The sequence below is a fragment of the Diplotaxodon limnothrissa genome, linkage group LG9, assembly GCF_057381915.1.
Source record: "Diplotaxodon limnothrissa isolate DT_005_m linkage group LG9, D_limnothrissa_male_GT1.1, whole genome shotgun sequence".
Classification (NCBI taxonomy): domain Eukaryota; kingdom Metazoa; phylum Chordata; class Actinopteri; order Cichliformes; family Cichlidae; genus Diplotaxodon; species Diplotaxodon limnothrissa.
Genome location: NC_140604.1, coordinates 18126617 through 18141425, shown reverse-complemented (window position 1 = coordinate 18141425; position 14809 = coordinate 18126617). Strand labels below are relative to the sequence as shown.

General features: G+C 39.5%; 1 protein-coding gene across 1 annotated transcript in view; it reads left to right on the top strand.

The window, feature by feature from the left end:
• Nucleotides 1-2201: 2201 nt before the first annotated feature.
• The window catches only part of mbtps2 (membrane-bound transcription factor peptidase, site 2), a 29119-nt gene continuing 16511 nt past the window's right edge, over nt 2202-14809 (top strand). The window contains exons 1-5 of the mRNA XM_085362043.1: nt 2202-2466; nt 5526-5674; nt 7391-7529; nt 8946-9049; nt 13680-13807. Of these exons, the coding sequence (XP_085218169.1) occupies nt 2392-2466; nt 5526-5674; nt 7391-7529; nt 8946-9049; nt 13680-13807 (595 nt within the window). The 5' untranslated portion in view covers nt 2202-2391. The remainder of the gene's footprint in view (nt 2467-5525; nt 5675-7390; nt 7530-8945; nt 9050-13679; nt 13808-14809) is intronic.

Below are 14809 nucleotides of genomic sequence, written 5' to 3'. Positions count from 1 at the left end.
TTCCTTTGGTTGAGACAAAACCCCGTATCATCACCCTTCCACAACTGTGCTTGTCAGATGAGGCGGTCGTGCTGATATACTGTGTTTGGTTTTCACCAAACGTGGTGCTGTGCATTATGGAAAAATATCTCCACTTCATTCAAAGGACATTTGAAATCTGGTGGTTTGTTGTAAACACAACCTTGCAACCAAGTCGTGCAGGTTTGTTATTTTTCAAAGTTCTTCTGCTTTTATAGATGTGCTTAAACTTGCTGATGATCAGTTAATCGAATGCATTTGATTAGCAGCTTCTGGCTGCTACTTACACACTCAATTCCTCTGGATTGTACTTAGTTTTCCAAAGAACTGCATGGAGTCCTGAGAAAATATTCTTTTGCACAAATCTATAATTGAAAGACTTTGAGTATTATTATAGAAAAAACAACTAGTAGCAGAGCACTGGGGTCATATTTCCTTTTTGTGTTGTAATTTTAGTTTCCGGATTTTTTATCTTGGAGCTGGTCCAGCCAGTCACTAGTCGCAAGTCCCTCACTTTTAAACTTTTGACCAGCCACATGCTTATGAAGGCCATTAAGCTCAACACGGCAATATAAAAGCAAGATGGCACACACTGAAACCCCCCCCCCCCCCCCCCCCTCCCCGAAGATAACTGAAAAAACAAACAAGCAAACTCTACAGGTGGTAACTGCAGCATCTAATAGATATTCAATGTATTGCATAGAGCTAATTGTATTTGGGTGTTGCTTTTGGCTTTTGGTTATAAATGTATCATGAAGGAAGTGAGAAGGTGTGGCTAATGTGCTCATTTGTTTTGGTCTGTGCTGTGGCTCTGAAGTTGTTTATGCTGTATATCACCTTTAAAACAAAGAAAACCTGTGGAAAAGTATCATCATTCAATAATGGGAATACTGTAGAGCTCAATCAATCATTCATTTCACCTGAACAAAAACCCCATCAAATATGTTCTTTTTTTTTTCTCCATTGAAAACATTTACCTTGTTGGAAATCCAGAATCATGCTCCCATAATAATACAGACTCTGTTGATATTTTTTTTAATGGGAAAAGTTTAAATGTTGTTTAAAAGGCATCTGCTAGTCCAGTGTAAGGTTCAAAGTCTGACAATCCAAGGTGACTTAAAGGTGATCGAGTTATTTACATAGTCCTGAGGAATAACCATTTACATATTCCTCAGGACTATGTAAATATCTTCCAAACTAACCTAGAAATGCCAAAAGGAAGTTTATTTCATAGGCAAATAATGAAAAAAGGAGCTTTACAAACAATATAATCTGCCTGTCTGTGGATAAAATAAATACACCATGGTGTGTATAATCGGTATCACTAAGCGCACAACCACAAACTGTTGCCGCAGGGCCTAAAAGGAGATAAATGTGGCTGTGGCAAAGTTTGATATTACTTACTTTAAGAGTAAAACCTCATAAAGGAGGAGGTAAACTGAAATTGGGGTTTAACCTTTTAGAGGGGGGTTTATTGCACCCAAATAGACAGTTTTCATCTGCAGCTGTGTCCTCATTAAGCTCAAATAACACAGTTATTCTGAAAGGCTGAAGGCTCTGTAGGAACTGATGTACAGCAACATGTTGGCCTTTATCCACAAGCAGTTTTATGTTCCCTTGGCCACATTTATGGCTTAATGAGTCAGACTGGGAGCTTATTTTCTTGTTGCGCCTGACTCTGGCAATCCACATTTATTGGTTTCCTTTTACCCCCATTGACCTTTTGGCAGGATGAAATCTAATATCCAAAAACAAACTTTCATTTTTGTGTCTGCAGCTGAGCCAACTGATTATGCAATTCTCCATTTTTAGGGTTACAGCTCTGTGCCCTATATATAGTAAGCACTGGGACAATCCACTGTGAATTGTTTTTTTGTTTTTTTTTAATTTACATTAAAAAAATTCTCTCTATCAATTTCTGTCATTTAATTTATTTCTTTTTATATGTAATTTCTATAATTATATTTTTTACTTCTTTACTAGTATTTAGAATTTGTGAATTTTTAAAAATACTTTTTATTTTTTACTGCAAATGTAATTATTTTTGTTTTAATTTTTTAAATTAGAAATTTGTAAAAACTACCCAAAATGAAAAGTGAGATGCTGCAGTTGAACACCTGATGGCGCAATATTGGCAGGGACAAAAGAAAGTGTCGAAGAAGAAGAAGCCGGAGTTTTGTCGCGCAGTGCTGACACTCCTTCCGATTCACGGCATTCGTGAAATCAAACCTTTCTGTCTGTTTGCAGTTCACCGTAAGTGACGGCATTTTATGGCAGCGTTGGACGCTAATGACGGCGGCCAGCTGCGTGACAAACGGCGGGCAGAGAGAGTGATGAAGGCGGCGCGGTGTGGAGTCCTGTAACGGCTGCACCATGATCCCCGTGTCCCTGCTGGTGTTTGTGATGGCAGGCTGGTGTGCTGTCTATCTGGCGGACACGCTGCTCAGGGTGAATATTTGCCTTTTTGTTTTTCTTCCTGCTCAGCAGTCTGTCAGCTAACGCACGTGAATGGATTTAACCATTAGAAGGTTTGAGCTGTGGGCACTCGTGTAAACAGGCCAGAGCAGCCCTGGAACCGCTGGAAACCCCGCTATTAAACACATTACGGCCATTACTTCACAATGTCTGTCCATGAGATGCGTTTAATGCTTAAAGTGAGCAGAAAATGTGGGAAATATAAGACCCTGTCTATCTTTAAATGCTATCAGAGTAAACTATAAGCGAGTACCTGCAGTAGTGTAGAGTATAACTCAGGATTTCCATGTATCCTGGAAAACCTGGCAACCTAGAGATCTGCTCTCTAACCCTTAAAATTTCGTGGAATTACAAAGCAAAACACAAGTAAACAAGGAAGAAGAGAGTCCAAAGGTGCAGCGCAAAAAGATATTAAAATCAGGTACAAACAAAGAGGAAAGTGCCATTCACAATAAAAACAGCAGGGGATAATTATACAGTGGGGCAAAAAAGTATTTAGTCAGCCACCGATTGTGCAAGTTCCCCCACTTAAAATGATGACAGAGGTCAGTAATTTGCACCAGAGGTACACTTCAACTGTGAGAGACCGAATGTGAAAAAAAAATCCATGAATCCACATGGTAGGATTTGTAAAGAATTTATTCGTAAATTAGGGTGGAAAATAAGTATTTGGTCACCTCAAACAAGGAAAATCTCTGGCTCTCACAGACCTGTAACGTCTTCTGTAAGAAGCTTTTCTGTCCCCCACTCGTTACCTGTATGAATGGCACCTGTTTGAACTCATCATCTGTATAAAAGACACCTGTCCACAGCCTCAAACAGTCAGACTCCAAACTCCGCCATGGCCAAGACCAAAGAGCTTTCGAAGGACACCAGGAAAAGTATTGTAGACCTGCACCAGACTGGGAAGAGTGAATCTACAATAGGCAAGCAGCTTGGTGTGAAAAAATCAACTGTGGGAGCAATCATCAGAAAATGGAAGACATACAAGACCACTGATAATCTCCCTCGATCTGGGGCTCCACGCAAGATCTCATCCCGTGGGGTCAAAATGATCATGAGAACGGTGAGCAAAGATTCCAGAACCACACGGGGGGACCTGGTGAATGACCTGCAGAGAGCTGGGACCAAAGTAACAAAGGTCACCATCAGTAACACACTACAACGGCAGGGGATCAAATCCCGCAGTGCCAGACGTGTTCCGCTGCTGAAGCCAGTGCATGTCCAGGCCCGTCTGAAGTTTGCCAGAGAGCACATGGATGATACAGCAGAGGATTGGGAGAATGTCATGTGGTCAGATGAAACCAAAGTAGAACTTTTTGGTATAAACTCAACTCGTCGTGTTTGGAGGAAGACGAATACTGAGTTGCATCCCAAGAACACCATACCTACTGTGAAGCATGGGGGTGGAAACATCATGCTATGGGGCTGTTTTTCTGCCAAGGGGACAGGACGACTGATCCGTGTTAAGGACAGAATGAATGGGGCCATGTATCGTGAGATTTTGAGCCAAAACCTCCTTCCATCAGTGAGAACTTTGAAGATGAAACGGGGATGGGTCTTCCAACATGACAATGATCCAAAACACACCGCCCGGGCAACAAAGGAGTGGCTCCGTAAGAAGCATTTGAAAGTCCTGGAGTGGCCTAGCCAGTCTCCAGACCTCAACCCCATAGAAAATCTGTGGCGGGAGTTGAAAGTCCGTGTTGCTCGGCGACAGCCCCAAAACATCACTGCTCTCGAGAAGATCTGCATGGAGGAATGGGCCAAAATACCAGCTACTGTGTGTGCAAACCTGGTAAAGACCTATAGTAAACGTTTGACCTCTGTTATTGCCAACAAAGGTTATGTTACAAAGTATTGAGTTGTATTTTTGTTATTGACCAAATACTTATTTTCCACCCTGATTTACGAATAAATTCTTTACAAATCCTACCATGTGGATTCATGGATTTTTTTTTTTTTTTCACATTCTGTCTCTCACAGTTGAAGTGTACCTCTGGTGCAAATTACTGACCTCTGTCATCATTTTAAGTGGGGGAACTTGCACAATCGGTGGCTGACTAAATACTTTTTTGCCCCACTGTAGCATTATTAGTGTGGAAGCACATTCAAGGATTAGTGAGAAAAAAGAAAGAAAATTTGTTATTAACCTATTTTTTTTAAAACTGAGACATCCATCAGGGCATCCGTCCACTTATTAGTTTTCATTAACTGGCTATCCTAATTAGTGTTGCAGGCCTGCTGGATCCTATCCCAGCTATTAGTCATATATTTCGACTTCAAAAAACTATAACTGGGTGAGCAAAATTGAATTTATTTAGGATTTTCTTGACTCGACACGGGGTTTGGTTAAATGACCCTTAGCAAGTTGCAGTTGAATCAGACACTTTTGCTAGCCAAAAGTATATCCCCATGTAAAAACATGTAACATCTTGTCAGATCTAAAGATACAGAGGAGCCAGTGAATGAGGCTTGTAATATCAACATCTGCTCAATTTCAGCTGCATTTTGAACAGTGTACAGATGAGTTAATGAAGACTTTGAAAGCCTTTAAATATCACTGCAAAATCAATTTTAATGTTCAGTGGAGTTTAAATCCCAGTTTCAGATTTGAGAAGCCTTCGTTTTATTTATAAAACATAAAAACCTTATTTCCTACCAAGTTAGAGGCAGTCTGCGGCCTCATTTCTGAGCTGTTTTGTGTGTAAACTATTTCAGTCGGTCCTCCTCCCTCGACTTTTCCTTTTCTTACAATGATTAAGCATTTGGCTGCTTTTATCATTACATGCATCGGTGGGCAATTTTTAACATTGTAACCCCTTGTAGCTTATATAAAGTTAGAGATGAATAGTGTAAAATTCTCCTTCTGATTGGGGGTTTCAATATGCAGAACCTTTTCTGATTACAGCTTATTGAGGTCCGGACATTGGAAATATGTGAACACTATAAGCTCTTACAGAATAACTCCAGTTAGACGTGCTTTCTAAATGTGGATGTGCTCGTGCGCTGACTTTGTTTCTGTCCTGCAGTCATCGGTGACGCATCGGATCAGCTATGAGTCATGGCTCGCCAGTCGTGGCCTGATGTTGTCTCCTTTTCACGTGAGATGGCAAACCACCATGTTCAACCGACTATTTGCATACTGCGCCCGCATCAACCCCCGGGCTCTTTACATGTGGTACGGTTTCTGTATATATAATCCACTCAGCTGTTCCTGTAGTCTTTCTGAACTTTAATCGAGTGCAGTTAGTGTCAAAAATGGTAGAAAATGTGTATGTTGTGACACACAAGCCTAAACTAACATTTACAAATGTGTACAAATGATTTGATTCAGGTGCTAGTGGAAAACCGGGACATCTGAGCTTCCTCATGTGTTTTTCAAATAAAACAACGTTTTGTTTTTGTTTTTTTTTCCTGAACAAACAGAACAGCCCATCACTCCTCGACTACAAAACATACATTTACAAGTTACAGATACAGTACGCACAATAAATAAGTACATTTGCAAGTTAGTTTATGCTTATGGATCATAACACGCACGTTTGTAAAACATTTTGAGACTAATTTCCCTCTATAAACCTTGTCCACACCTTCAGATTCCTGCTTCCTTCCACTTCAGTTACAATAAAATTATACTTTTTTTTTTCTTGTAAATGAGGCGCTGTGTTACTTTTGACTTTGATACTTGATGGTTTGGCTAAAAGCTTTCCTCAACCTTCCTTTTTCATCATAAAAGCATTTGGCAATTTAATAACATTTCTAAAAACGTCTTTTCTGCAGTAAATGGATTCAGAGAAGCTGTTGACTTACTTTCACGGGACATAATTTGTTTCCTGGAAGAAAAAGACATTTTAGAGGATTACATTTTAATTGCAAACTGAGTCTGCACTGACTTCCTATAACCAGCCGTATGACAACCGAGCCTTAAAAGCTAAAGTCGGCAGCAAATGTAAAAAATAAATAGCTTGAGATGTTAGCAGACATCTTTCCTCCTGCAGATGTCCTCTCTCTTTCTAAAGACTAAATGGACAGATAGACATGCATCATACATGCTGAAAGTAAGTCGATTTTTGACTTTTCAGTAAGCAAGTAACATTTACAAAGCACTTCTCAATAACATAACATCACATGGCTCTTCACAGTAAGATGAAGACAATGATGGAAAAAAAAATAAAATGGGGATAAAAGCTGGTCTTAAGCTTCCCTTAAAGGTATCAGAAATGTCCACAGACCTCAAAAGCTCCTTTCTTCCTTAACCTGGACTGTGGGACAGCTAGCAGCACTGAACAATAAACTGTAATGTCTTGCTAGTTACATATGGATTTAAAGGCTGACTAATATAGAGGGGCATCTGACTGTCAGAGATTTGAAAGAATTTTGATTTGAATCCTAAGCTTTAATTCGAAGCCAATGTAAAGCCAGGACCATTTAGAGGACGTGATGAGAAGCCTCACAGCAGCATTCTGGACTGTTTGTAGGCGATGAGGTCCGGTCAGGATTTGGTCTGGATTGTAGGATTTAAACTCTACTCTCAAAGGTAAAGGTCCTAACGCTATCTGCGTCTGGTCAAAGAAGTTGTTTTCCCATGACACAGTTTAGGAAGGAACCTGAAGGACAGGCCAGTTTTTACATGTTTGTTTTATTGATTCATATTTTTTATGCTAACACCCCCAAACTTTTGGATTTATAGTAGATGACTTGTAGTAGTGACTGTTTTTAAAAATAATACTCTTAGTGTGGAACTGACTTGGTGTGGCATTTCTGAGTTTCTCAATTCCAGGTGTTTTTCCCGTTGTGTAGCTTTAATAATCTTTAGTTTTTTCACATTTATAAATGTGAAAAAAGTACAGCAAAATTGCACTTGTTGAATTTGCATCCCATCTGTGTTTCCCAGGTTCAACAGTGGTCTGGTGTTTGGCATCGCTGCCATGTTGGGCTCAGTGGTGCTGCTGATAAGGACTCTGCAGCAGACCATCGCTCAGATGACCACAGACAACCCACGGATTGGAGATCCACAGACCCTGCAGGTGGTGGTAGGTTGACTTTAATGTGATTTCTATACATAAGTTACATCAGCTGAATGAAAATGGCAAGTATTCATCAGATTTAAATCTGTAAGCTTTTGTGTCTCTTTTCTGTGTGTAACTGGATAAAAACATCCTTCAGAGTTGATCATAAGCGTGTGAAATTCAAATGTCTGTGCCATGAAAAAAAAAAGACCGCTGCTTTTCAGAAGTGTTTCCCTGTTCACTTTTTATTCATTATGGTGTCAAATAACCGTGCATAAATGTGAGCCCTATCCCCAGTGGAGCTCTGTAGGTGATTCATGGGAAGCTATTAGTGGGCCATTTATATCCAAGAAACTACAGCTTATTGCACCAGCAGCATCTGCTCTTATATAACTATCATTAGCTTACAGCTTTAAGCTTTTAAGGTGCTAACTAAAAATAAAGACAAGATGATAGTTTATTCAATTTTAATGAAATTTGCAGATTGTTTCGGTAAAGTTTAATAAACTCCTTGCTATCTAAAATATAACAGGACACTGGAGTATATTCTCCAGCATCTCACACTTCTGATAATCAGCTGTCTGCTTGACGTTTATTCAGCTGTGTAAAAACTATAACTTTAATCTCAGCCAAACCGATTTACTCAGGAACAAATAAAATACAAAAAAAAAAAAAAAAAAAAGCCAAACAACAACATTTTTAATTTATCTAAGTGACTCATATATATTTAACCTGAGTCGCGAAAGACGGCGGTGGGTTTGAAAACAATTTGCCGGGAGTCCGGTGTTCTCACGGCGCTAGTGACCTAGCTATCGAGCTAGTGGGTAACAGACGTCTCCGAAAACGTCGGAGCGCTTTTGAAAATATGTGGTGTCCTGATAAACTGAGCCGATATTTGAGGTTTACACAGCTACATTCTCGCCTGAAAATATGTTAAACGTTTATTTTGTGACCCAGAAAGAATAATAAGAGTAATATTAAAACTAACTAGCTACCGCCATTGTTGGAAACTAAGCTGGGCCGCGCTATGAATTCTGGGACACAGCTGCTTCTTCTTCTTCGGGGTTTAACGGCAGCTGGCATCCTTGTACATGCTGTGCTGCCATCTTTTGTTTCAGTCCGTTATTACACTCTTAAATCCTGCTATTATTCCTGCGTCTTTTGCGATCTTACAAAGCTTCAAACGACACGTCGACTATTAAATCAGTCGTCGACGATTTTGATAGTCGACGTAATTGTGACTAGTCGACAAATCGTGGCAGCCCTAGTGGTGATACAAATTAGAATTTTTTATTTGGGAAGATGTTACACTGTGGTTAAATTGGCTCTTCATTTTTAGGATAAAATTAACCATAAATGCTGATTTTTAACTCTGTGAATTATGTTTTATGTTCGTATCTTAGTCAGTTTCTTTTTTTTTTGTCTCTGGTGTGTCTTTAGGTCCCCGGCGTTAATCTACCCACAAGTCAGCTGGCCTACTTCTTCATCGCCCTGCTGCTCAGTGGAGTAATACATGAGCTGGGCCACGCTGTGGCAGCACTGAGGTAATAACCACACCGCACCACATTGTAGTGTCAACATAGCATCCAGCATGAATCCATCATGATGAAGAGCATTTGTTTTGTTGGTGGATAATATATTAAACTCCAGAAAGGTGAAAGAATACAAAGACTCCAATACTACAAGTGTGTTTGCAAGGAGGACGTTGTAAATGTATGTCAGACTTCTGCTCAAAACGTTTGAAGCCTGGTCTTAAAAGTAGAGAGGACGTCTGTCTCTTGAAGCCAAACTGGGAGCTGGTTCCACAGGAGAGTAGCCTGATTTATAATCTTGTCCCTTGATAACCTTTCGGGATTAAGATAAAGGATTTATCTGAATCAGAGATAAAGGATTGTTAAAGATGGGACAATGTGCCTGCAGACATGAGCCAAATATAGAGCCCTTTGCCTTCTATTCTGCTTTAAGTAGAATGTGTTTCTGCTACTTTAGTATTTAAATTTGACCTTAAAACACCGGTTTGATAAAATTAGAGTGGCTTAGGCTGTCCAGGTACAGTGGAAATTAAATGTGTTTTTTGTATTAATCGCATGTTTTGATGTCAAATTCAAAACCACAAGTTGCTGGTGATTTTGTTTCATTGCGTTGTATTACTTGCTCACTTTGTGTGATTTTGATGAGCCCCAAAAAATCCCTTTAATTCATTCCTGATTTTTATTTCATGGTGCATTGGTTCTGATTACAGTTAATGATTAGGTGGATTGTGCAAATCCAAACTAGAGCTGGGCGATATGAGATTTTTTCATATCACGATATGTTTTTTTCATTTCAGGCGATAACGATATCTATCACGATATAAGCCAAATAACTATATTTGTAAGATTTAAATGTGCCGTTGCTCACAAGTAAAATGTGAAATAATCAGCAGCTTGTTTTTATTTAAATATTTATTTCCCATAATAAGTTCAACAGGGTAGATGTACTTAAGGAACATGAGACTTTTTCAGATAAATAAAGGCAAATATTGCAAACTACACAAAAGGCAGCCACTAAAGCGTTTAAGTTTCAAAATAGAACAAACAAAACAGACTAAATTGTCAATTCCACTTAGAAACAAAATATTAATTCTAAAAATAAATCTTAGTTTGTTTTACAGAAGAACAGACAAAACTGACTAACTTTTGTCAATATCAAATAAACTGAGAACTAAAAGGAAATTCTCAATCTCTCCTTGTTGTATAGCTTAGCTTTTCAAACAGTTTTAACAGTTACTTTAGTCTGACAAAAGCCGAATGACGAATTAGCGCTTCCAGTCAGAGACTGAGGCTACGTCCACACGTATTTTTGAAAACGGAGATTTTCCGTTTTCGTTTTAAAAAATAATCCCGTCCACACATAAAGGCAGAAATGAAGGAAAACGCTGCTATGAACATGCCAAAGCAGCAGGTGGCGCTAGATTCCTAACCGTGCAGAAATGTTGGCCAATCAGAAGTCTAGAAGCCTCGGTGGGAAAAAGTAAACAAAGCTGGGGCATAGAAGCAGAACCGAGTCGTATGTGTGGAGGGACAGTAACTGTGTGTATATGTAAGCATTTAACCACTGCAGAGAGTAGAATTAACAGTAACAGTATTGTAGAAATTCATTTCACCGAAACAATAACGTGGCGCACAGTGTGACGCATGCACCAGTTTATTGTATTTCCAGACTTGCTTTCGGTACAATTTACAGTGCACGCTACTCTGTTTTTTGTCAGACTTGAAATAGCCGAAATACCTTCACACTACGGAACTTCTATGGCTCTTCCGTTCGACAATCTCTCCGGCATTGGAACCATCATCTGTTTACTCTTCGGTCACGCTCGGTTGATTTTTCTAGTCGGCACACTCATTTCCTCCATTACCCGCTGGCTGCTTCCCAAACAAACACACGTGCGGCTTGGCACTTGTGCTGTAGTAACAAGTCACGCGACATGACGCTGCGGCTGTGATTGGTTCGGCTCTGCGCTACTTAATTTAGATTGGCTGACCTTTTTTTATTTTTTATTTTATTTTTTTAAGAGGACAAGAGCGGCGAGGTCTATCGCGATAGCTTAATTTCTCTATCGAGTAAAAGTTATATCGCGATACATATCGTTATCGTTCTATCGCCCAGCTCTAATCCAAACTAATGAATTAGTGTGCATAGCACATGGTCCAGATGACCCCTCTGATCTGCTGCATCATCCTATTTTTCACAAAGCCACTGATTTCAGACAAGTGATTTTTAAGTGAGGAGCCTCAAAGACTTCTTTCATGTGGATCCAGTCTGTAAGACTGTGATTAACCTCTGCTGGAGGATTTTTTTTCTCAAAAGGGTTGCACTTATTTTAATACAGGATACAACTTGTGTACAGATAAACGTGAAGGCAGTAGGGGGCTAGGTTCCAAGTACAGTGGTATGTATTTATGACAAATATAGGAAAAGAATTAACATTTGAAAAATATGTACATCCATAAACAGTCAAGTCAGTATCTTGATTCAATCAAACAGGGGTTCAAGGAAGCCAAAAACTAGTAGTTTTTGTACTAGTTTCCACCACACCAAAGGGCAAGCCAAAGATTGTTTTGATTTTTTTTTAAAGGATGTTTATTGTAAATTCTGTTGCACTAAATTAACAATGAATTCTTAACTTTCAGTCCAATATATACTGGGTGTATCAAAAAGAGTTGTTTGATTTCAAAGTGCTGTAATTCTGCAGCTGTTCGCCTGTAACAATCGAAAGATGCGTTGTTACAAAGAGGGGATCCATGAGTTTCATGTGGTTGCTGGACATATGCTGTTTGTCTAGAAAGGGACATGCTGAGCAGTTGTGAAAATTGCAAGTTTTGTATATAAAACATTATATTCAGCCATGTATTTTAAAATGTATTTCAAGGTTCTATGTCTGTTACTTTAACAAATATAGCCTTTTGAAATTGGATGGTTCTTTTTGATGAACCCTGTATATTGCAGTCGTATTTAGTAACCCCAAGTGCTGCTGCACACCTGAGGCGAATAACGTTCCCTTACTGCACATTGGCTCTGCCCTAAGTACACCCCGCTTTAATTACATATCAGTTAATAACCACATAATCTAAAAAAAAAAAATTAGATTATGAAATTACTAGCAAAATGTTTACTGAGGTCAAATATCCAGTGAGCGCCAGAATAGATTTTCCCATAGCTTCTTATACAAGCCGGCTTCTGCTTGGAGCCAGATGTTTCCCCTTGCTTTCTATTTGAAGGTTTAAGGTACCTCCAAACTTCCCAGAAGCTACATCTATGTTTGCCTCTAAATATTCACAGACACAATAGTGTGTTTGTCTAAATGGTCTCAAGACTTCTTATACGTTTAGTGGAGTCTGGTGTGTCATTTGAGTTCAAGGGCAGCGAAGCCCAGTTTGATCTCACATGAGCTCTGCTCTTTGCCTTTTTCTAGTAGGTGTGCCCTATCTCATGTGCACATCCATGGTATGTCATGTACCCCCTAAAACACCTAATTACAAGCCTTCAAAAAAGAAAAAGCATTCTTACCACATGACTCCCATCAGGAAGTGGTCCAGTCTGTCATATGCTTGTCACCAGTCTATCTACCGTTGAGAGCGTAAATCAAGTCTGCCATTTCTTATGTATCTGTCATACCTTGGATTTTGAAGATTTTCCCTCACTGTGCCCAAAACCTGGAAGCTGCCCAGCGTTGCCCAGGAGCTTCCACCACTTCAGTTGTTGGAGTACCAGCTGTTAACAAAGATTCTCTCTTAGCAGGAGAGTTTACCCTCTGTTAAATTCAAGGACCAAAAATTGGCTTGAACATTTGATTCTAGGTGAAAATTTAATGAATAGTGCAATATTTTGCGCTGTTATTGTAAGTACAGTGTAAGTGCTTTCTTGAAGTGCACTGTTTTCTGTGCATTTGCTGTTCTTTTGTATGTTGTGGGCTTTTGTGGTAAATGGTAAAAGGACTGGGTCTTATATAGTGCTTTTCTACTTCACTTGAGCACTCAAAGTGCTTTATACAGCTTGCCTTGTTCACTTATTCGCACCCATTTATACAAGGACTTTTTTTCTATGCCTTCACACACATGACACTCCAATCAACACATCAGAGAGCAACCTGTGGTTCAATATATTGCCCATGGATACTTTGACATGCAGACTGGATCAAACTACAAAACTGATTAGTAGGTGACCTGCTCTGCCTTCTGAGCTCACCGGTTTTGTGTATACAATTGTAGAGACTGGCCTCAGGGCAAGTTCCTTTGTAGGGTGTCAGACAGGGCTAGACCAGTAAAACCACTTGATACTACGCTGTATGTATAAAGAAATACAAGTACTGTTGGAATATTTTCATTTGTATTGAATCAATCCAATCAATCCGATCCATGATGGCAAGGCTGAAATAAATAAAATGAGTGGGATTCCACTGTCGCTTCTTTCACTTTCTGGTAGTCTGCAAAGAAATATTTCCATCATAGCTGAAAGAAAGCTTTGGCATGGCTCCTTGTCTTCTAGGTCATGATAAAAATCCAAAAATGATGACCTCCTTTATCTTCCTTCTGCTCCGGCCCTCAGGCTGTATGTTTGACACCCCTCATAGAGTCTGTTTCCCTTTAAAATCTAATGTTTCTTTGTTTTTTTTTTATTTCTGTTCTCACGCAGGGAGCAAGTGCGAGTGAATGGATTTGGGATGTTTGTGTTCGTAGTTTATCCTGGTGCATTTGTGGACCTCTTCACCACACACCTCAACCTCATATCACCGGCTCAGCAGCTCCGCATCTTCTGTGCCGGTAAGACTTTTTATCCTGAGATGTGCTGATAGCTCCTTACGGCAGCCTGATTGTGTTTCCAGCTATTAATCACAATTATTACAAGCATGTTGTTTTGCCAGCAAAGGTCACTCTGAGGAGTTTATTGCGAAGCAGCAGACAGCTGCATCGCATCAAATCATTTCACTCTGCAATTAAGAAAATTAGAGCTTAATGAATTGAATGGTAAGCTGGCAGTCATTCGCACATGAATGTGACTGATGTCTGCCATCGCAGATCATCAGAGGGAGCTGCTTAAAGCCTGAGTATTTTCTGTGTGTGGTCTGGTTTGGAAGAAAAGTGCAGTTTCATTAGAAAATAGTCAAGTAGTTAGTTTGGAAAATCCCCATGCTGTAAGAATTGCAGTAGAATTGTTATATGAAACATAAATTAAACGTCAAGCAGAGACTTGAACTTGATTTCCAAATTAACACAATGAAAACCAAAAAACAAAACATAATAGATTAACATTAGAAGTTTTTCTGCATACAACTTGTAAGTGTTGCTCTTAATATTCTTGTAAAGCAGAAGTTATGAGAGCAGCATCTTTTGCACTTTGATAATGTATACCCATGCCCCCTTACAGAAAGTATGAAAGGATTATGTGGACTTGTTAAGGCCCTGGTCATACAGGCCTAGAGTCTGGTTGTTGACTGCTTGGTAACCACTGGTTACTAGGGAAAAGTGAGTATTCCCAATTAGTTGCAAGTGGTTGCTGGCAATCTCTGTGAAATAGATTTTTTTTTTTTTTTAAGCCACAGTCATGCACCAAGAGGCCAATCAGTGAGACTTGGAGTATCCACAGGTCTGTTTGATGAGTGGTTGCTAGAGGTTGCCTGCTGCTGTTAAGTGAAATTGGTCACAAACAGGTATACGGTTGCTAGCAGATTGCTTTGGTTAACTTTAGTTTGTATGAAAGATGCTGACTAGTCTGCAAACACTTGCCAACTACTCTCAACCATTCGCCTTAAAAGTAAAAGTTTA